Source organism: Eretmochelys imbricata, chromosome 15, assembly GCF_965152235.1.
Source record: "Eretmochelys imbricata isolate rEreImb1 chromosome 15, rEreImb1.hap1, whole genome shotgun sequence".
Classification (NCBI taxonomy): Eukaryota; Metazoa; Chordata; order Testudines; family Cheloniidae; genus Eretmochelys; species Eretmochelys imbricata.
In genome coordinates this window covers 12,554,818-12,577,661 of record NC_135586.1, presented here as the reverse complement: position 1 = coordinate 12,577,661, position 22,844 = coordinate 12,554,818, and the positions used below count along the sequence as shown (strand labels likewise).

At 42.7% G+C, this 22,844-nt stretch overlaps 3 protein-coding genes across 7 annotated transcripts in view; 1 reads left to right on the top strand and 2 right to left on the bottom strand.

The window, feature by feature from the left end:
* Positions 1–731: 731 nt before the first annotated feature.
* Positions 732–6,720, bottom strand: SNRPD3 (small nuclear ribonucleoprotein D3 polypeptide). Of its 4 annotated transcripts, none has more exons than XM_077835211.1 (4): positions 6,702–6,720; positions 3,503–3,652; positions 1,955–2,147; positions 732–896 (listed from the first exon to the last, which is right to left on the bottom strand). In XM_077835211.1, exons 2-4 carry the CDS (start codon positions 3,626–3,628, stop codon positions 835–837), a joined length of 381 nt encoding a protein of 126 aa, XP_077691337.1. In that variant the 5' UTR covers positions 3,629–3,652; positions 6,702–6,720; the 3' UTR covers positions 732–834. The 4 variants fall into 4 exon arrangements, with proteins under 4 accessions (XP_077691337.1, XP_077691335.1, XP_077691336.1 ...); XM_077835209.1 differs by lacking the exon at positions 6,702–6,720 and adding an exon at positions 5,666–5,785; XM_077835210.1 differs by lacking the exon at positions 6,702–6,720 and adding an exon at positions 5,629–5,771.
* Positions 6,095–17,368, top strand: GUCD1 (guanylyl cyclase domain containing 1). Of its 2 annotated transcripts, none has more exons than XM_077835207.1 (6): positions 6,095–6,447; positions 8,952–9,036; positions 10,465–10,630; positions 11,419–11,510; positions 13,320–13,561; positions 14,085–17,368. In XM_077835207.1, the coding sequence occupies exons 1-6, from the start codon at positions 6,405–6,407 to the stop codon at positions 14,174–14,176; spliced, it is 720 nt and encodes a 239-aa protein (XP_077691333.1). In that variant the 5' UTR covers positions 6,095–6,404; the 3' UTR covers positions 14,177–17,368. The 2 variants fall into 2 exon arrangements, with proteins under 2 accessions (XP_077691333.1, XP_077691334.1); XM_077835208.1 differs by lacking the exon at positions 6,095–6,447 and adding an exon at positions 10,923–11,016.
* A 1,184-nt stretch (positions 17,369–18,552) lies between these two features.
* Positions 18,553–22,844, bottom strand: part of UPB1 (beta-ureidopropionase 1) — a 34,994-nt gene continuing 30,702 nt past the window's right edge. Inside the window, exon 10 of the mRNA XM_077835203.1 lies at positions 18,553–21,565. Within this exon, the coding sequence (XP_077691329.1) occupies positions 21,482–21,565 (84 nt within the window). The 3' untranslated portion in view covers positions 18,553–21,481. The remainder of the gene's footprint in view (positions 21,566–22,844) is intronic.

Sequence of the window (22,844 nt, the reverse complement as noted above, 5' to 3'; positions counted from 1 at the left end):
AAGAAGATCACAACTCAGATTCTGGATGCATTCTTGTAATATGTAAGATGCAAGGCTCTATTTTTAGTTTGGCCCTTTCTCTGAATGTAGTGTAATATTTTTGGCAGCAAATCCTCAGCCATCCAGCTATTTATTCAATCATATTATTATGACCCAATAAGGTAGCCAGTCCCCAAATTCTCTTGTCCTCCCCATGACCTGTTGCATGCCTTTTTTTCCCAATCCCTCCCTACTGCTAACAGCACTGCAAAATGAGACAGCAGCTTCTTCAACAGCTCACTTGGTGATTTAGAGGAAAAAAGTCAAGAGATGCTGCTTACAGAACTGTCAGCAATGAATCAGTCATCCCCACCAAGATCCTGTATTGGGTCACAGGGCCACAGCAAACCCCTGAAACACTCAACATGAGAGACAAACACTCTGCCAGTTGAGAATGCATCCTCTCTTACCTAAAAATATACATCTAGATGGTGACTTAACTCTTTTTTGCAGAGTGGATGGCAACAGGATTTAGTGAGAAAAGCCAGGGACACAAAGACGTACTTGAAATGCAAGATTTAACCAAAAAATACTGAGAACGCACACATCCAGGTACCAGTCTCTATTTCAAGATGGATTTAGAAATAATCTGCTCTATTATCAATATACAATACTCTTCCCGCTACAAAAAGCTATCACCTCATCAGCTGTGTCCCAGGCAAGACCTGTCAACACACAACAGCACACAAAACTTTCTATTTTGTCAGAAACAGATTTTATTTAAACAGAAACCTAACTGCTGCACCCGTAGTAAATTAAACCCTTAAAAACAAAAAAGGTAAGTCAAGTCCAAAATTATCTTCGCTTCTGGAAAATGTTGCCACGGCCCATTCCACGACCTCTTCCTCTTGCAGCCACTGAAGAAAAAAAAATAAGGGATCATGTGGATCTGACATAACTGCATGTTTATAAGAATCTACACGTGTTGTATCAAAGATATTTTTGCGGTGCCAATCACTATAGTATCTAGCCTCTTGTGCTGGGTTAGCAGTGTGGAAACTAGGTTACCCTATACAGTTCAGAAGGAGATGTACTGCTCTAATTCCCAGAGTGCTCTATGATGGGGAGCAGAAGCTAATGTTTACATGCTTCTAGTCATGAAACAGATGCAACTAACAGATTGACAGTAAAACAAAATGAAACGTTTGTATTCATTCCATTTAGTGGCACAAACCTGCAGCCCAGGAGACCTAGATTAAGAAGTCAGTGCCATGCCAGAGACATTTTTAAACAACATTTTATCACCACCATTATTACATACCACGCTTGAACGGATTTCGAAGTGATCTACAAACATCTTAATCCCTATAAGCAAAAACTTTTTCAAAGTAATCTAAATAAGCATAAACAGCCCCAAAATATTTGCTCTTAATCATTATGCACCAATCCACATAATTTAGGCCTAGTCAAAGATAAAGGAAGTCTGACTTAAGTTCAAATCCTTGTGTATTTAAGTGCCATTTTTACATTTAAATTAATTCTTCAATGATAACTGAAGTAGATATGATTAACCCAATGATTCAAATAGCTGCTTCAGAATCTGCACACATATACTCAGGGAGCACAAAATCTTCAGTTTTATGTGGGAGGGTTGAGTTGAGTTGAGATTTTAACTAACTAGACCCTTAAGACCCTAGTATTTTTGAACTAATATTACTATTTTTAAATTTTCTAAAGCACTAGAAATTTGAGTTTGACAATAAAATCAAGGGGGAGGAATAAAGTGCAAACTTCCCAGTTATTTAACTTTCCCCTCTGGATACCTGCCAAATAAACTCCTCTTACTCCTTGTGACATTCATACTTAAGTGATGTAATAAACTGAACTCTTTGTACTACAGAACTCTTGATAATGACAGCCACTTCAGTTTCTTAATTGACAGGAAACTTAAATGACCAAACACAGAGGTACCCACCTTGGGCTTTGAGAATAGCTGCTTTGCCTCGTCCAGCCCCAGAACCCTGGTTTTTATTCTTCATACTCTTTAACATAGGAGCATTTTTCAACATATCTGGCAAAATGAGGAACCGTATCTTGCTACCCCTAATGTACACCTGCTCCAGCTGTGCCACTCTCCCATCTCTGTATGTCACTGTTATGTTGGACATCTGGAAGACATAAAACTGATCAGTGCCTATAACAGCCTATTAAATAGTGAAATGTTCCAATTTGTTTTGGCTACTGAATTCTGATTTAAAGAAGTCTTCTTTCAAACACAGAAAGCTCTCTGGCTACGTAATAGCATGAGCATGTGTGTTCAACAGAATAGCTTTCCAGGACTGTTTTGAAACTGATTTCTGAGAGAAGCTTTCATCTGTTTTGTGCTAACATGGATTGGTATTTTTCAGAAGTTGCAGCAAATTGACTAATGTAAATGGAATCCCAATTAAGAGAATACCCTGAAACAGCACCGCAAGATCACTAAGAATCTTTCAAAGACATCATAATCTTACATAAGTTTGGTCTTTTACTTGTGTGCACAGTGTTTGTTAGAGTAATCTAGCCAGCAAAAATCAGATTCAGCATTCAAGATCAGATCAGCATACAAGTACACAGCAGATTTACATTAGACTGGGTGTGTGTGTGTAAAAAACATGGTTGAGCGGGGGAGGAGAGGGGGTGGAGAAGAAGAGAATAACCCATTGAGCCTGGTACACAAAGAACAATAAGACCAAGGACTATTTAAATCATTACTCAGAAGGTCTGTTAACTCTGGCACTCTTTGTCAATTGCAGTTATTTATGGGAGACAACACATTTTAAACTATTGCAATTTTACTAATCCTGGGGATTTAGTAGGCTATTTTGATCCCTCCCAGAGTTGTATTTCTAGTAACAAATTCCTAAAGTTGTTCACATTAACACATATAAGCTTTGTTTATATTAGGGATAAAACAGGAACTCACTGACAAGGGGAAAATCTCTTTCCTTCTATAGTATCACATATATTAGTTTATTCTAACAAAAGTAATTTCTTATGAGATGAGAATGATTTGCGATTTGAATGTGAAACTCTAGTTCTAAAAATCAATTAGAATTACACCATATTCAAGTATCTGGCTTTGTGTGTGCTTTAAAAAAATTTATGATATAGTTTTTCAAAATACTGATTTAGAGAAAACATATCCTGAGCTAATGAGTCGAGTCGAAGCTAACTGTTGAAATAACGAATGATATTAGCAGAAATACCATTATCTCAAACTAGTCACAGAACAGAGTTCTGAAAAATGCGTAAGAATTTCTGATAGGAACAGGTGCTCCTGCCTATAAACCAAAAAGTTTAAGCTGTCCCCTCTCTAGAATGTCACAAGAGAGACTGTCATTTTGGCAAAGCTATGAAGCAGGATAACTCATCTTTCTTTATCTCTGAGTAGAAATTGTCAGCTTTACTTAAATATTGACAATCAGCCAAAGATGGACCTTTCCAAAAATACACCATTCACATCCCCTTTTCCCAGACATACCTGGCAGTTCATGTTGTCCTCAGCCTCAATGAGTTTGCCACGGTAGACTTCCCCTGTATTGGTCTCACATGTCACGATGTGGCCCTCTGCCTCATGCAGCACTTTAATTGGCACTCCGATGGACATCTTTGCAGCAGTACAGCTCTAAACCTAGGCCAAAAAAAAGGAATAGCGTGTAAGTTTCTTTGCCTACATAATACAGATTTTCACTTAGACACCTTTAACAAACTTTTCTAGTCCAGAAAATACAGGACTACTCACTCCTGTTTTTTTTTTTTTGTTTTTTCACTTTTCCCACAGATTCAGTGTCCTTAAAAAGTGTCAACTTGATAAACAGGACTTCTGTCATCATGGCTATTCCCAGAACAGGTAATCAGTGTTAAGGCTTCTGTGCACATTGAACTGCTATGTAATTGCCAAATAGTTTTATTTTAAAGACTATGTTGGTCTCAAAATCTTGGTAGCAGGGAAAGAAATGGGGAACTCAGAGAGAGTCATGGAGGATGGGGAAGAAAAACTTTACAAATTTTCTACATTTTCAGAAGTACTGAGGAATTTGATGGGTTAGTCAAGAAACAGGAGTGAGAGGCTCTTTTATAATAATTTTAGAAGAGTTAAGTAGACATAACTAACTTTGTGATGGCCCATACCAGCCAAATGAAACCAGAGTAAGAATACCAAAGCAGTGGAATCAGCAGTTTCAAAACACTAGCTTGCTACTAGCGAAAGAAAATACTACTTTCCTTTCAGTTAGAGATGCTGACTCACACACAGTGTATTCACAGAATCTCATTTCTTGATGGAAGTGATACTTACAAAGAGGTAGGAACTACATAAAGAGCATTCCATATTACATTACTGTATTTCTAAGTATCATAAAAACATACAACATGCTGGACATTCCCCAAGATATAAATGTTAGTGTAATGTCTCACAAGCTTGTGATGGAGGTATCTGTACCACGTAGGGGATTTTCTCAAGCTTTGGGAGCACTGTTTTAGTGCACAAATTTTCTATTAAAGTGACACAGAAGCAATGTGACTTAAAGTGACATTTCTGATACAAGAGCTATTTCCTTTCAGAAATGCCTGAGGTTGAGAATATATATGGTCTCCACTAGAAGAATTACCTTACCATACAGGAAAGAGTTGTTATATCCATGTTGGTCCCAGGACATTAGAGAGAAAAAGTGGGTGAAGTACTTCCTTTAATAAAGATATAAGAGCTCTGTGTAGCTTGAACCCATGTCTCCTTCACTAACAGAAATTGGTACAACAAGAGATATTACCTCTTTAGAATTGGAAAGAAATGGCTAAGGAGCCTATTAAAATGATATGGCAAGGCCACTGATGTGCATTACACCCTGATGCTGCAAATCCTTACTTATGCAGTCATGGACCTAAAGGGAACTATTTATGTAAGTAAATTATTTATATATAAAAATCTCATTAAATAATTCTTACTAAACATCTAGAGGGTATGTTTTGAACTACGTAAAAAACCGACTCCTATCTAATTTAATAGATGAAGGACTCACCTGGCAGCTACACTGCACGGTTTTGGTCTCTCGTCTCACCCCATCCCTTCCCCGCTGTAACTAGGACTGTTGTAATTAAAGAGGACGAAAGGTGGTGGGAAAATCGTGTGTGGGGAGGTGGGGGTGAGGTGAAAAGGGATGTTTCTATACTCAGTTGAAGGCAGTTCTAAACTTTAACCCTTTTTGTTTTATTAAAAGTCAGAAAGGACTTCTTAAAAGGGGCAGGTTAGTCAGACATACAAAACCTTCCACCGTGGCGCCCGGTTATACCCCGCCAACCTCCTGGGCCGGGAAAAGCAAAGGATCCAGCTACACCAATGCTCCACGGGGAGATCCCGACACACTCCTGGCGCGGTACTAAAACAAATCCGCCTCCACAGCCGCTAGCCCCAGACGAGCTACAAGGCCCACGGCACCCACGTTGCCTCACCACTGCAGAGCTCGGGTCCTGACGGTGTCCCGGGGGATGGGGCGCCGGCGGGAGCCCGGGCCCTCGGGTCACTGGGGGAGGGGAGCGCTGAGAAGAGACCCTCCCCCCACGGGGCCCCAGCCCAGCTCCCCACACGCAGGGCGGCCTGAGTTCACCCACCGGCCAGTGAGAGGCCGCGCTCCCGTCTGCCACTTACGCTCCGCGAGGCACCGCTCTATTCAGCGTGGGCTCAGCTTTACCGCTCTAATGGCCTCCCCCGATATCCCACCATGCCCCGCGCACCGGAACCGGAAAGGCCTCACTGCCCGGAGAGAGCGCTTCCCGAGCGCCTCTCTCCTTTCAACTCTATGGTTCGTGAGCGGGCCCCGGAGAGGGCGTCCCGCGGGGATACACCAGCCCCGAACAAAGGTTCCGCCTGCTTCCCCGGCCTGCGTGGCGGGGCGGGAAACCATGGCTCCGCCGCTGCGAGTTTTAACACACCCGGCCCCGGGGGCAGAGGTGAAAAGCTCCCCCCGCCCGCTGTATCACTCGGGCATCTGGCTGGGGGTGCACATATACCCCCATAACGCCTGCCCTGTGGGGACTGCCCCGCGGACCCGCCCGGGGAGGGGGACGTGCGCTGCTGACAGCTGCCGGGGGCGGCGGGAATAGCCCCGGGGGCGGGTATGGCGATGCCGTCTTGAGCGCGGCCCGCTCCCTTCTCGCCACCCTCCCCCCCCCAAGTCCCCGCTGTGCGGGGCTGGGCCCGGAGCCGCAGCTCTCCCGCCCGCCGCATCCGCAGCTCCTGCCGCCCCGCCCCTGCCAGGCAGCAGCGCCGGGGCCGGCAGGAGCAGCGCCGCTCCGAGACATGCGGGGGTCCCGGCCCCGCCAAGCCTTGCAGCCCGGCCCGGGCCTGGCGGCCGCTCACTAAGCGGCCTGGCCCCCTCTCCGCCGGCATGAAAAGCCCCAAGGAGGCCGCGGACTCGGAGCCGCCCTCAGGTCAGTGTGTCCCCGGGCGCGGCCGGGACGGGTTTTGGGGCCCAGCAAACGAGCCACCTCCGAGCGACGCCCGCCCCCAGGGCACCCTCGCCAGCCCCTGCCCGGGCAGCCAGCCCACCCCGATGCCTCGGACCCCCAGCCCCTTCGCTGCGCCCTGCCCGGGGGGGAATCCGGACCCCCAGCCCCTTTCTGCATAACAATCTAACCCCCACTTGGCCACTTCATTTCAAGCGACGGCCTCCTACACGCGTTACCCCTTCTACTTGACATCCGTCCCAAACTGTATTTGGCTCAGCGTCTCTGCTTCCTTTCCCAGAGGTGAGGAAAGATCTCTGCGTAGCTTGAAAGCTTGTACCTTCCACCAACAGAAGTTGGTCCAATAAAAGATGCCTACATTGACTCTCTCATGAGAAGTTTGAGGCATTCGCAGGCCCTGACTGGTCTGCAGCCCTTGCCGGCAATAGTCCTCTGCACACCCGCTGTTGTTCACACTGTGATCACTAATACAGCAGGTGAAGACTTAGAGCTAAAGCAGTATTTTAAAGGCTGGAGGAGATACCAGAAAAAATTACCTGTCCCTATAAGAGATATTACCCCCAAGGATATTAAGGCTCTGATTCTGTAGAGATGCCTGGATGGAATTTTTAAATCAGATGCTGCCGGTGAATGTAACTGCATGAATGGGGGGAGGGGGCTAGAATTAAACAGCTAAGATGGGGTCTGTGCCCACTTCCCTGAGCACTGTTCTGCAGCGTCTTCTATAACTAATACCTTGTGCGGAAGCTCTTCCTGTTGAACTGGGTTCAGTGTGAGAATCTGGGTATAATTTAAATACCAGATAGTTATTTTCCAACAGAACATTCTGGGCTTTTGAGTGTATAGTGAAAAAAAAAGGAGTCCTGGGATTGGATTTGTATCACTCTGGACAGACGATAGAACTAGGGCACTCAGTTTGGGAAGATACCACTGTTCCAGGAAGATGTGGTGTCTTCGCAAGCTACCGGCAAATCCTTCGAGGATCTGTCTTCCCTACACTTCCAGGTCTATCAGATCAGGGATAATGGTTGCACCAACCTGCCTAAGATCCATGTTGAGGAGGAGGGTGGTGCTGTCCACTAGGGATCTGGAATTAGTGGCTGCTTTTTGTAAACCTGTCACACTGAGTATTTACCAAACTGGAGATGATCATCCAGTTCAGTTTATTGCTGGAACATATTTTATCACTTCATTTATTCCAGAACAGCTGGCAATCATCCTCATCTAGGGATCTTGAAAAGTAATATGAAGTTGGTGCAGCAAAGGGTGTGTAAGGCAAGGTAGGATGGCTGGCAACTCAATAAATCAAAGGAAATTAGTTGACACATTAGGCTTCAGTTATTACTGTTTGAGATTGTAATGTAGAAAATGTGTTCTTGGACCTAATGGGGTAGAGTCCTTAGTGGAAAATGAGGTTAGTATAATCCACCAGCAGGGATTTATGACAAATGATTTATAATTCCTAATGTGAGTAGGCCTTGGGGATTAGCATTTCCTTTAGTATAATGAGTTAGTACATTGATCTGTGCTGGCCAGACATAGATTAATTAAAGAGACTTGATGTCCTCAGCAGGTACGCTGGTTTTCAAAGCTACAAGGGAAAGGCTAGAAAGAATGGAATACATAGGAATGTGAGAAATTTTGGAAGGAGGCCACAAAATCCACGATGGCCTGTTTCTGCTAAAAGCATTTTGGGCATATCTTCCCTAGAAAATTACATCAAGTTAGAGCACAACCTTGAGGAGTTGATGTTGACCATGACTAGCCCACATGATGTTGAACACACCTTGTCCTGGTCTTTACACTGACTGCAAAGACACAGTTGCCATTGCATTAACACAACTTCTCACAGTCTTGCTGTAGCTTAGTGTAGTGTTCTTGAGGAGACAAGTCCTCTAATTGTTTCTGTTGATCACAGGCTCAATTAGCACTTCCTTGTGGCATGGTATGTTTTTTTGCTGGATGAACACGCTTGAGTATTGACACATCTTTGGTGGTTAGAGTGCACAGAAGGTTGCCACAGTCACAAAGTCTGTTTAAACCCAGAGACTCAGTTTTGGACACACCACAAAAGAAGATAAAAAAGTCTGTTGATCTCCTGATCTCTCTCTTAGGGTGTGATTACCGCTTTGTGATCATACAAGGGCCATGACCAGAAAAAAATTTAGGGCGGAAGAGGTGGATGAATTTGCTACAGAATTGGCCAGACCTGTAGCAAAGAGGGAGTGTCAGGTTAAAACAGATGCTTGATGGTTCACTTACTTTTACAATTTGGAAAAGGACCGTTTAAAAAAAATATTAAATTTATGCTGAGAAGCATAACCTGCTAATGGGACAAAATAAAAAGTGTTTCTCAAGTGCCCCAGTACAGCACAAGAGGACTGCTAATACTAATGTGTGGAAGGATACACACATCCAGGCTAACTCACCTATCATGCTCTTCTAACGATGCGTTGTTTTTACTCCAGCTGACTATGTCCAGTTGCAAGTGCCAGTTATTCAGCAGTTGTACCATTGGGACTGTGGGCTAGCCTGCTCCAGGATGGCATTGCAGTAAGTAACTGATTGTGGTTCAAAGGAGTGGGTTTGAGCATAGGGAGTTGGGAAATGTTATCCCCACTGTAGGACCCTTCCTAAGACCAGGATCGAAGATCAAAGGAGAAAAGTTGGGTGGGGCAGCTGTGACTAACCTTACATCTTCATCAGACCATATTTTCTCCAATGCCCTGCAAAGGATTACTGCTGCCTCGCTGGGCATAGCACCAGTATTCCAGCAGGAGGAAAAGAAAACACAGACGAAGGATAATTAACCAAGTTTCTTGATATATACAAAATATCTGATTAACTTTAAGAACTTTGTAGATTAGCATGTTTAACCCAATAGAATGTTATCCTTGCAGATTAGCACGTTTTGTCTGACAGAATGTTCTCTCTGCTTATTGGAACTGTTACAAATCACAGCATTATAATTCCCTTGAATTCCTTTCTGTGTGTCTTCAAATGACAAGCAGGTTTCTTCTGTATTTATAAGAGTTAGTATCTTGCCACTGTCCTATTGGGCATCCGTTCTGTGGGGTAAATGTTTTCCGTTCCAGGAATATGAGTTTCAAAACTATTCTCTGTGTTGCCCATTTTCTTTAACCTACTAGCTGTCCTGCTGAACTAGTCTTTCCTTCCACAGAGGAACACGAGCTTAGGTGCAGGAGAGTGAAATACCTATTTAGATGTCCACTTAGTAGATATGAAGCAGAAGATTTTCATTTCTCTCCATCCCTTCTGCCAAGACGTTAGTCCGTGCGCTGGTAATTTCCCATCTTGACTACTGTAACCTCTGCCTCTAGCCTCTCCATCCCCCTCTCCTCTTTTCCTTTCCACTTTATTCAAAACCTCCGTTGCCAAGATCGATCTTACCCTGCCAATCTGACCTTGTGTCTTTCCCTCTTGAATTCCAATGGCTTCCTTCCTTTTTTCTGCATTCCAAGCCTCTCAACTGTTTTTCATTCACACTACCCTTAGTGCCTGAAGCAACCTTCCTTTGAATATTTACCGAGTTCCTTTCCTCCTTCAAAAAACTCCTTCTGAAACGCACCTATTCCATGAATCAATCCAGCTATAGTTGCCATACCCCTTCCTGCATTTGCTCTGTTGAATTCGTGCTTTTAGATTGTAAACTCTTCAGGATAGAGCCCCATTATTTGTTTAGCACAGCTAACCTCTTGTACAGCGTCCTGTACACCTTTAGAATTGTAAAATAATTAAGACAGCACTAAATTTCCAGAAGGGAGACAGTCACCTGTGATAAATCCAGTGAAATGCTCCCTACCCCATTTCTTTGGAAATTTGTGGTTCATTTGTGGGTTGTATTTTGGTTGTTTCTACCTATTGTTTCAGGTTTTCCCTTTTGTGATATTAAGAGGCTTTGGACTGTTAGACACACTTTCTGCTAATGTCTTTGCTTCCCCACTTCCTCTAATACCCCAGGTACCTGAATCGTTTGAATGATGAGGAATTTCAGAAAGCCATCCGGGAACTCCGGTTAACAAAGAGTATCTGGACCATTGACTTGGCCTACCTAATGCGGCACTTTGATGTTAAGCATAGGTTCTGCACACAGACACTTGGAGTGGACAAGGGCTATAAAAATCAGGTGAGCATCTTTGTTCACTGGGAATTATCAGGCACTTTCCATCACGCTCCATCAGGGCCATGCTGGTGGAGCTGTGTTATTGATGTGGTTAACCTCCGTTCCTGTAAGCAAGGTTTGTCTATTGCCAAACTGTCCATGAAACAATTCCAAACCCAGGTTAGATGTGGTCCCGGATATTTTCCGGCACTGATTCCATGATGTACGTTTTAAAAAATAGTACCAATTCAGTGTTCATGAAAGGTTCCAGCCTATTTAACAGCCTTGGAGACTGAAGCCCTCTATTTATCTACAGAACAGGTACAGCCTGGGCAGCAGCAGTGCTAGCTTCCACTACACTTCCCCCGCCAACGTGCCTCAACCTTGACCTGGAGGAACCACCTCTAGAGGTGAGAGGGGAATTCAGTCTCCATGTCCATTCAATCCTTGGCCTCTGCTGATATTGCCAACAAAAGGGCCAATTCGATCCAGTAGTGGTTATGGTTTTTCTTATGTGGAGTCCTGAAATCTAAGAACTAAGTTGATATGACCAGATTCATTTCACATAGGCAGCTCAATAGCCATCAGCTGGAGACTGCAATAACCACTGACCTGGACTGAATTTGAACTGATGAACTAGAGGAGAGGTTCTTATCCTGTTTCCGGTGACCTGAGGGAGAATGACATCGTAACCCATTATCAACCCCCTAAACCACCCAGTCCCTCTCTAACCGGTTTTTAATTGAAGATTCACTTTACTAGGGTGAATTTCATTCTGATGAATTGTTCGTAAATTATTCTTTATCCCTTAGTCATTCTACAGGAAACACTTTGATACGGAAGAGAACAGAGTGAACCAGCTGTTCGCCCAAGCCAAAGCCAGCAAGGTGCTGGTGGAGAAGTGGTGAGCTTGTCATTTCATCTCCTTTTCCCTTTGGAGACTGTAGGGGCCTGAGTCTCCTTTCACACTTGTCTAACTCCTTTGAGTTACCTCTGACTGTGCTGGTGTAAGTCAGACTGAATTCAGGCTCCACCCCCTCTTTATTTCCCACGCTGTCTTTTCACTTCCATTGAGACAGAGGGAGGAAGCAAAATGGGAAGAAGAGCAGAAAAGTGGAGCCCTGAAAGGGGAAAAGCAGTATTTTGGATTTGCTGATGGGAAACTGGCTGTTTATTTAGGCCGAAAATTTGGTCTTCCATTAAGATAAACTAGTAGGTAATGTCTTCTAAATAGCTTTTATTAAAAAAAGTTGCCATCAGTGCTGAAGCGAATGTTGTAATGGCACAAAACCCATTGTTCCCAGAGCTGTGCTAACACTGCTGAGCTCTGTACTTAGAGAAATAAACCAAAATCAGGCATGCATGCTTTTGCTCCCTTGGAAACCCTGTAATTTACAATATTTTCCAAAGGAAGGATGACATCATAGGAGAAGGAACCTCCCCGGAGAGAGACTCAAACATGGGAGAGAGAAAAATCACACTCGTGGCTTTAAACCCTTTTGCTGACAGCAAAATTTGGAAGAGGAGAAAAGACTCTGATTGTAAATGGGTATAAACTGAAGTCAAGAGTTGCATCCACTTCCACCAGGGTTGCATTTGACTCTGCATATTGTTTACTGGGGTGGATGAGTAGTAGCAAGAGAAAAAAGGGAAGGTACTATTTGTGCCTAGAAACAATGGCCTTATTGTGTTTTTACATGCTTTTTTAAACCTGCATTTGCCAGAGTCTTTAGTGCCCTGTTAATGTACTCAGAGTTTGCATGGCAACATCTATCCTAGTGCTGTGACCTGGGTGGAGGGGGAGGGGGAGGAGGAGATGGCAAAAATCTAGGCCATATCTTGCACAGTAACAAAGCTTTAGCATTTGGCTCACATCAGAGATTGGGGGGGGAGGTTGTATTTGCGCCTGTGCAACACTAGGATTGAGAAGGCAAGGGGAAGAGCAGTGCCGGAAGAGATTAAAAAGGACATCAGCCTGAACATTTGGATTTGATCCAGGGGATGAGTGCAGACTGGTATGGAACACACCATCTGTCTGTGTCTCTGAATGAAGAACTTCAGCTCAAACAAATGAAATTGCCAGGTGGGCATGGGTGATTTTCAGGCTCTTAAATTGGGCACAATAAAATATTAGAACAACAATCCTGGCAAGAATAGAGAGCCAGACAATGCAACTTTATAATTGGGAAGCTGTATTCTTACCTGACAAAGGTATCTTAGGATGCAGAGACCAAGATGATTGGGGATCTTATGCCATCCAATCCCTCAGCTGAGAAAGACTTGGTGCTTTAGAGACCAGCTGCATTTGGGCTTCCAGGTGGTGGAATGGGATTCTACAGCATCCCTAACTGCCCCATAAATTAACTAATCTCCCTAGTGTTGAATGGTTATCTCATACTTCTGACAAAAATGCTGCTCCTCCAGGGCATCTGAGACATCCTGAGATTCTATTAATTTTAAAGCATGCTCTATAGAATTTCAGCCAGAATGGCTCTGCTCTTCACTGGCAGTGAGGGTATAATAGACTTGGATGGAATACCTACTGTCCGCAGCTGCAGTAGAGCCCTCAACAACAAAGATATGTAAAATAATCATAGCAGTCACATAACAGAGATGGACATCATCCACACTCACATGGTTGGGAGAACCCAATCCAGTGAATACAGATCTCTCTCCTACACTTCTTTGTGAATGTCTGAATTTTCTTCTGCAGCACAGTGACTGTCCAGGACATTCAGGAGCACCTGTCCCAAGGTCATGTAGCCATTGTCCTGGTGAATGCAGTCTTGTTACTGTGTGAACTTTGCTCAAGTCCTGTCAAATATTGCTGTTTCCTCCCTATTGGCCAGAAGTGCTTCTGCAGGAATCCTGACTACCAGGGCCATTTCATTGTATTGTGTGGCTACAACAAAGCCTCAGGGAGTGTCTACTACAACAACCCTGCCTATGCTGACCGTGAGTAGCTGAACTTTACTTCATTCTGTGTGGATTCTCCATCTTCTCATTACTAACATGTGCATAATGCAAAACCAGCTGGAGTTTCCCGATACCAGGCATCTGAGTCAGGCGGCACCAGCTGATTGGCCCATGATTGTTCTTACAGAATTCAGTGATTTCATTCTTGTTTGTGCTGTGATTCAGATGAAGCATTGGAAATACATTCTAATAGGTTCTTCTATGGCCTTCATACCTCTGATTGAGTATTCAGAGGGACACAGTTTAGGAGAGCTAAACTGTACACGTTTGGTATCTTGAAGAAAGAACAACATGGTGTGTGATTATACAGAGCCAACTTCTGCAGTTGTTATGCAAATAAGCATTCCCCTTGACATCAATGGGACTACTCAAGCGAGTAAGGGCTGCAAGATCAAGCCCATGAGGTTTAGTTCTCGGTTTATCCAAAGCCAGGCTAAGCGCTGTTCATGAGCAAATTCTTCCCCTGGCTCAGCTTGACTAACACTCTGCTCCTGTCCCACAGGAACATGCAGCACCAGCATAAGTAACTTTGAGGAAGCCAGGACAAGTTACGGCACAGATGAGGATATCCTGTTTATCTACACGGACAGCTGACATCCAAGCTTGCTGCTTTGTCATTTCTGGTGCAGTCTGCCCAGCACCCGCATGGCAGCTGGCTGCTTGTCTCAGGACTCTTACTGCAGAGACTTAGCTCCTGAATTGCAGTGGGATCTTAAACAAGGGATGCTTTATAGACATTCATACAAATATATTGCAGTGTTGTCTTCATCTTTTTATTCCTGATGATGAACTATCTGATGTTGCAATATATAACACAAACACATTTTAATTTTAACGTTGCACATTTGAGAGCAGTTTCAAAATGCAATCCCCTCAGAGTCCAACTCTTACAGTTGGCTATGAGCTTGTTTCTGAATTAAAGACTTGAAATAAAATACACCAAGTACACAAATTTAATCTTCACTTGGAAATTTGTGCAGTTTCAGCTACACGAAGCAAGAAAGGAAAAAGAGGAAATACATATTGGTTTGCCTTCAAAACTGCCAGAGCTGATCTTCATTCATGATTTAATGATCAGAAGGGTGTAGATAGGATAAATGATTAACCTGCCCCATGATTATTTTTTTTCAAGGAAGAAAATGATTGGTCAGCTGTTGACATACTGTGGCAGATCCTATCAGCATTGCCTGCATAATGGGAATGAAATACCATTTACGAAGCAAGCTTCTTGTGTAAACCCAGCTTGACTGCTCTCAACACCTGTACCTGGGAGTTGAGTTTGCAGTTTGGACTTATTGTCAGTGGAGGATCAGTCTTCCTGCTAAGGGCTATAGGCTACTCCTTCCAAGTAGTAAGCACCGCACCTAGTGTCATTTTGCCTACTGAGTTATCTTGCATGAGTTAAGACGTCTCTAGGAATGGCTTGACCAAAGTTCTGTGTTGCCCCAAAAGGGTGACTGGTGACATTTTATTTGGGTCTAAGAAATTTTAAGTCTGTATGCAAAGGCTTGGAAACATCTTTCTGCCCACAACACTCTCCCTCTCTCTCTGCAGTATCCGGGGATCAAGTCTAGGTACAGTTTTTAAACTGTTGATTAAGCAAATGCACTAAGTAAGTAGCCACCGAAGCACTGAGGGTTTATGCCTGGCATGCAGGGGGTTGCTTTAAATGTCTGGCAGGAGAAAGAACAGATTTTGCCCAAAGCCTGTATTGTAATTTGAGGTTAAACGTTTGTTGTTGAGATTTATTGAGGGATTTCCCAGGAATAGATACTGCCAGTAGCCTGGCTCAGAACTCTGCTTCTAATTGAGAAGGCAGGGAGAACAAACTTCTCTTGGCTGAAGTCCAAAGATGTTATAGCAGGAGTCCAGACTTTCTACCTCTTCTCACTCAGCAGCTGTGTTTTGGAATAAGTAGCAGGGTCCTCACTGCACTCTGATGCTTTAAGCTAAACTGTAAGATTGCAGCAGGCTGCGTGCAGCCCCTTGAACATATTATCTGGGATCACCTGCCTGGCAGAGAAGCACTGAAGTGTAGGACAGAATTCAGCTTTGTCCTTACACTTCCTACAAATTTTGACTCCCAGTCTCATCGCCTCTTGAAATTTAGCTTTATGACTTTAACTACAATATAAATGTGCTTGATTTTATACTTAGCCTTTTCAGCTGAGAATTCAGATATGTACAATTGACTTCAAGACACGCTGGCAAACACTTTGGGCCCAAAATCTGGTCTACTCTAAAATTATAACTGGTTGGAACTCACCTCCAAATTCTAAATGATTTTAAAAACAAAAGAAAAAAAGTTGCTATCGATGTAAGCGCTATAACATTATGTTTTGTACCTAGACAACCAGCCGAGGAGACACATCTTAAACCCATTTCCTAAAGCTGTAATCCTTGATGGTGCAGATAGTAAATACAAGGCACCCTTTCTGGTGAAAACAGTGTACAGGGAGTCAGTGTTTAGCAATACACTAAAGGATAAAAGTTGTAAGGAAAAACATTTTCTAATCTAGGTGGCTTGCAAACACTGGAGAGTACCCAAAAAGTACTTGACAGGGTATGTTCAATATAAGTTAGAGTGCTCCTTTCTTCAGTGCCTGAAATACAGTGGTAGGTGAGTAGAAATGCAGTTCCTTTGCAAAATCTGAAAAACGAGTTTGATGGAAACTTGTCTTCAAGCAGAACTAATTTACAGCAGGTGTGGCTGGAATGCACTGAAGCACCTGCTGCATGTGAAGATGACTGGGAATTAGGATACAAGTCATTGGCTGACAGAACGGAAGCATCAGCAGTTCCATTACAATCACTGCAGAGGCCCTGTGGCCAAAACCAGTAACAGGCTTTGCCTTATAATGCCTACAAAACTGGCTAAGCTACCAGCTGGCCACTGACTTAGAGAATTGTATGTCCAAGTCCATTTGTGTGTAATGCTTCACTGTGAAGGATTTCTAGCTATGTTACTAATAACACGTCTGTAAACTAACTAGTCAATATCTTTTTTTAATCTGTGCTTTTTTTCCCATCACATAACTCCTCCAATATAATTTAATCACCATGGAATTTATTTACTGAAAAGGGTGTGTTTAGCCCAATGAAAATCGTTCTTACAGAGGGGTTAAGAGTAATGATATGTTGCCATACAGCTGGTTTGAGCTGGACTGTATTTGGTTCTGGTGTTCAGATTCTGGTTTTGAACCAACTTGAGAGCAGACATTACACTGCATGTATTCAACTCAAAGACAAAATGGAATCTTGTCTCATTGTGAGAATACCTAACGTAAATGATGGAAGCATATATATGGGTGTAATCATTTTTACTGCTGTTTGGGTTAAGAAGTATTTGGGTGGCTGGGTTTTAAATAGTTAAATGGAATTTAAAGATTAAATTACAGCTGATGAAGTGACAAAGAAAACAGGAGCCCTTCACTGCCACATGAACTCCTACAGCCAAGGAAAACAAGTTGAAGACTGCCCTGGAAAATGAGCCTAGAGAGAAGAGGTGAAGGCCATATTTGAGTAGAGCTGATATTGAGAAGGTATGAGTCAAACGTTAGGTTAAGAAAGAAGTTAATTGGGCAAAAATAAAGAATGTCTATCTTTTTTCAATTAGAAGTTTGCTTATCAAAAAGTTCACCCTGAGAATGTTTCTGTGTAATACCTTGTTTTATTCATATTGTCCACAGCAAAGAAAGGGATATTTTACATGCAGAGAAATTTTATACATAAATATATTTTTTCTGTAATTGAGCCATTCTCAATAAAGGTTTTAAGTGAACCCTATAGCATAGTGTAGCAGTAGCAGCTGTATTTGTCAACCAGTTTATTATGCAAAAATGTGTGAAGATCTTTAAAAGAAATATGTATTAAACTAAAAATGATACAATTAGCTGAAACTGCCATTTTGAAACTCTTAAGAGACAAATATTTACTTCAGCTGTGGGTACGCTGTCGTTAGGATTTAGGGTCTTATTCCTTTCACTTTTCCCAGACACATCACTACATCAGACTATAATGGGCAAACAAAAAGGGAAGCAAAACTGGTTACATTCCCAGCTCAAAGCATTCCATGTACCGTTGCTATCCACACCCTACATTTGTCTCAGGCATCACACAACCAGTGGGTATCCTAGCTGAGTGCAACTCTTTGGTTGAGGTCTTCTGCTCTGCACTGGTGCAGTCTACACCAATTTCTCTGCATTGTTTGAAAGAAGCCACAAGAATTGCAACTGCTGCACCAGTTCAGCTGCTCCTTCTAATTCCATCTCACAACGCAATGCTGGGCTTTTGGAGGTTCCTTAATAGCCTCTGTGCCTCTAGCACCATTACTGGGTACTACAGGAGTACCCAAAAGCATTGGTTCAACTTATGGTGGTATGGTGTGGGGTGGGTATATGTGCTAAATTGCTGCAAGGTCAAACTAGGTGATAAACCGTAATGTCCTGTCATCATCCTTGCAATAGTTTCATTTGCTAGTGTTTACATACTTTTAATGGGATCAATACACAGAAGCCTTATCTGCACCAGTGATTCCCAACTAGTAGTCACGTCCTGTTTGGAGCCACTATCTGGTTCTAGGTGGGCTGTATTAAATGCTTTATAATACAAAACAATAGAAGGAAAGCAATTAAATCCCAGACTCTACAGTTAAATTGTATAAAAAATAAATATGGCCAAATCTCAACCTGGTGGTGGTGCTATACAGAGAGATAACAGAAGATAGGCAAAAATACCCCACTGGAGAGAGAGAACAAGTCCTGCTGCTTACAAGCATTTCAGGCAGTTAGTTTTACCACAGAGCTGGGGTTCCCTGCTTTCTTGTGCTGCTTGGATTAAGTGCTTAATGTGGGGGTGACACGGGGAGAGACAGGAAATTAAAAGTGAGCAGACAATGCATGTTACGAACAAAACTTTAAAATATTACATTTCTTTCTCTCTACTGACCCCCCCACCCTCACCCCCTTTTCCCCACTCACATCACATGGTCTGTTCCTGCACGTGATACTGAATGAATTCCTCTAGCATTTGTTATACCCATGCATCATGCAATGGCTGTATTTCTGGTGGGACAGTCACCGGACTGAAGGTTGGAAGCTACTTGCCTATACTACAGAAAAAACTTCCTAGGCAACCGCCTTCATTTTTTTTTCCTTAATGTCATTTGGGGCCCTGCTTAGAAGCTTTAGTTGCCTGTATTTAAAAACTGGCTACAGGAAAATAAGACAACAAAATCCTGAAGTACTATGGAAGTCTGCAATAGTAATACATTCCATTACAAAGTACTGAACACTGTTAGAGTTCTGTTTGGCTTGGCTGTAATATAAAAAGATGTCTCGCTACAAAGCTGTCTCTGTCCTTCACGGCCAAACTAATCAATTCTCTAGAAAGCAACGTTCATAATAGCTTCATGGAGTTTAGAGTAACGCCCTAATAGAATGTGTAGCATTTAATCCTGCTTGACTGACATTTTTAAAATTGCAGAGCATTAAGCTGGTTAAGATACAAATTGGATATTAGAGGCTAGATTCTGAACTAAATTTTATCAGTATAAAACAGAATAATGGCTTTGATTTCAATGGGAGTTACTCTGGTGTTACAGACCAATTTGGTTTTAGCACTGGAAAAGGTCTACAAAGTACCCAGTGCTACCCCCTGCTGTTGTGGGATTACTTTCTCACACTGTTTACTGATCACTTGTCATAAGTGTCCCAAACAAGGGAACTTCCACCAATTCTCTTAAGAAAATGATACCCTGACATTTTTTTATTGGGAGTGCTACAAACAAATCTTTTTCTCATTTTTATTCCATCTTAGTGTTACTCCACTTGCCGAGGTAGAGTACAGAAATTGGAGTAAAGAGCCCTTTAAATCGAAAAAACTGGTTTGGTCGTGTGGATGGAATCAGTTTTATTTCGAGGTAATTTGGCTAATTCCAAAAGAACCGCGTACTGTAGACCAGGCCCTATATACTTTTAGACCCTTGGCTCACTCAAAGGTTTTTCTATAGCCCCCAGGTCCCTTTCATCTTCACTAAGCCAAGCCAAACCATACACATTTCATTTTAAATCTTTCTTCACGAGAGAGTTAAAAATGGTTGCTAAAAATTAGGCTCCTAAATCCTTATTTGAGCACTGACCTAACTTCAGCCACTCCGTTTTTGGCCAGACATTTTCCTTCTGTATTTTCCTCTGTAAAACTAGTACATGGGACATGCAGTTCATTTTTTTAAACCACCAATTTAGATACACCAATTCTCTAAGGCAGTGCTGCCCAACCTTATTATACTAGAAGGCCACAGAAATCTAAGACAACCTTGTGTGGGCCAAACAGATTCTACATATTTTAATAAGATTTCAGGTAACACTGGGAGTCCTGCCACCCAGGGCTGACAGCCTGAGTCCCGCTGTGGGCCTTATGAATGCTCTGGTGGGATGTGTAGGACTATGGGCCATATGTTTGGCACCCCGGCTCTAAGGAGTCAGATGGTGGAACAGCAAGGCTAAGGGCATTACCTCCCCAGCAAGATAAATAACCTAAGAGGTACAATGTCCCCAAGCTGAAATATGTAGTGTGGCAGCATCCATATAAGAAGATTCTAGGAATGGCACTCTGAAGCCTAAAATGTCTGTTGAGTCAGTGTGAAGCAATGGCAGCAGGTCCAAGCATGGCTTGAAAGCTCTGTTTGTTTAGAATATCACCAGGTTCCATCATCACTGGGTTTCATGGCCTACTACCATCCAATTTTTAAGTTCTCAGCCATTTTGACCTTACGTATTACACCTGTGTGGTGCACAGCTATAGTAAGGCATGCATCTCTATGCCAAGAGTTCGAGACCATTGTGATATCAGAGGTAACGCAACCAACCAACCTTATTCTACAGCTAATTTGCATGCAATAATTTCATTGGCTGTACTAAGGAAACTGCACAAATGCTGGATTACCTGGCCCAACTGCCACAGACACAAAAATCAATAAAAATCTCTCAACACAATGTAACCCACACACAAGAATCCCAAACACACATAGCCTCTCACTGCAGCCACCCTCCTCATTCCCAGCCTGGAGAAATCTACACAACTCTCCCAGCACGACACAATCCACGCACAAATAGACAAAACCAGCAGGCACACTAACCCCAAACATCACTCTGAAGCTTACAATGTCTGCGTCAATGTGAAGGAACGGAAAGAGCTACAAGAATAGCTGAATGGCAGTTTTTGTTTAGAGCCATTTTTGGCTTTTTTCATAAACATGACTTAACAAATTAGACCTGTGTGACAGCAGGAGCGTTCAGCTACTTGTGACAATGTAAAGTTATCATGTGAAGTGAGGGGAAATACAGTCAGTTCCTTATCTAGCGCTTCCTTTTGGGAAGTATCAAGAGCCAGTGCTTGTATTCCTGATACTCTTCTGAACCATATGACTGATTCAGCGTCCAAAGAAAAGGAGACTACATGTGTCAGAAGGTCTCAGACAAAGCCTTTAAGCATTGACATTTTTATCCCACTGCAACAAAGCATGTAGGGAAAGCGCACTAGCATTTCCACAGGGCCAGACTGGTTTTGCTTATGCTATATCACCTTTTCACCAACACCTCATACAGTATAATGCACATTTCAGAATTTAAGCTAAATCTGACCAGGTGAGTTCCTCACCCTGCCCTCTATCATTTGTTCATCACTTTGCAGTAAGTGCTTTATAAAAATGTATAGTAACTTTTGACTAGCAGTCACTTTTCACTTTGACTAGCAGCCAAGTTTCAGTTGCAATACCAACTGTAAGATAATAGAAGGTGGAGACTTTTGCAGACTAACATACATAGATCACTTTTGTTTTATAAATAACGTGCTATCATCTTGGTGTGAGAGCTCTCCTACCAGAGGACACCGCCACAGTTATTCTTTAATAATATTGGGTGCAAAGTTAAGCTGGACAGCCTTCATGAGTTCCTCTGCATACATCTCGTATCTTCCAGTCATCTGGAAAAGAAAAGCAGAGTTTGTAGCCTATTTCAGTAACTTCCCATTAGCTGCTCCTTTCTCCTCCCTGCTACCCAGGAGGATTACAGATGATCAGTGGAAGGAATTTCAATAGAAAAATATTGATTTACATTACTTTTTTAAAAAGGAACATTAACTACCAAGAACAGTAAGGTCTTAATTCCATCATTCTTCAAAAATTACCAATGCCCTGCACAAGCAGTTTCTTGCAAAAGCTAAACTCTCATTTAAAATAACATTACAAATGGAGTTCTATGCTGCAAAGTGACTATGTAAAATTGGCACCATCTTACTCAGCATGTGTACTCCCTGTGTGTGTGTTCAGATTCACATTTGCTAACTAGGGACAAAAAATAAATTCTTACAGCTTTTTTTTACCTGTGTTACTTTTGCAGAGATAACACAGGTGAGTGGGAGAGCTGGAGTCTCTTTGCTGTGCACTAACAGAATTATATACTGAATTATATACTGAATTCCAGTTACACCAATGTACACTCAATGAAGGCAGTGGAACTACACAAGTGAGAAGTCTTCACACGATGCTCCCAGTAACACCTGAAAACCCCACTGCTTTCAGTGGGTTTGCACAAGTGTCACTGTAGCATTTGGGCTGCAGAACCTGTATTTATGTAGGAACTTATACAGCTCCCATTGTGGTAGCATGATCACCTGGTGATGCAGAGTAAGGGAAGAACCCATCTTAACTTTCAGTGTGTGTGTGTGTGTGTGTGAAAGATATCCATATAAAACATGAATTCCATGCTGCTCTTTTACAGTCACTTTTCAGAGCAAAACCCTAGTTAGTTTATAGCCATTATACTTGTGAAAAAAGCTTTCTAAATGTGACCTGATACTGTTGTCTTCCTGAGTGTGCAAGCAGCCTGAAACATTAGCTTTGAGGGGAGTGAACTTGCTCCTCTCACAGCAATAGAGTGAATTCTGAAATGTAATGAGGATAATGGTTAATTATTTCACTGCTGATAATTTTAGAAGAAACATACAGTTAATGTCCTTATCCATTGTTGCTGGATGCAGGGGCAGATCCTGGAGCAGGTTATGGGGATATGTGGTTGCTGTCAAGGGTTGTCTGGGTGGGGAACAAGAAGGTCATGCCCATCACCCCCAAATGTCAAGCCACCTCTGGCTGCTCACAAGTAGAAAGGGGATATGCATCTCCATCAAATGACAAAAATTTAAACTGCATCCTACTCCTTTCTGGTTGTCAAAAGTCCCAGTTGTCCTCTACTCAGTTTCCAAA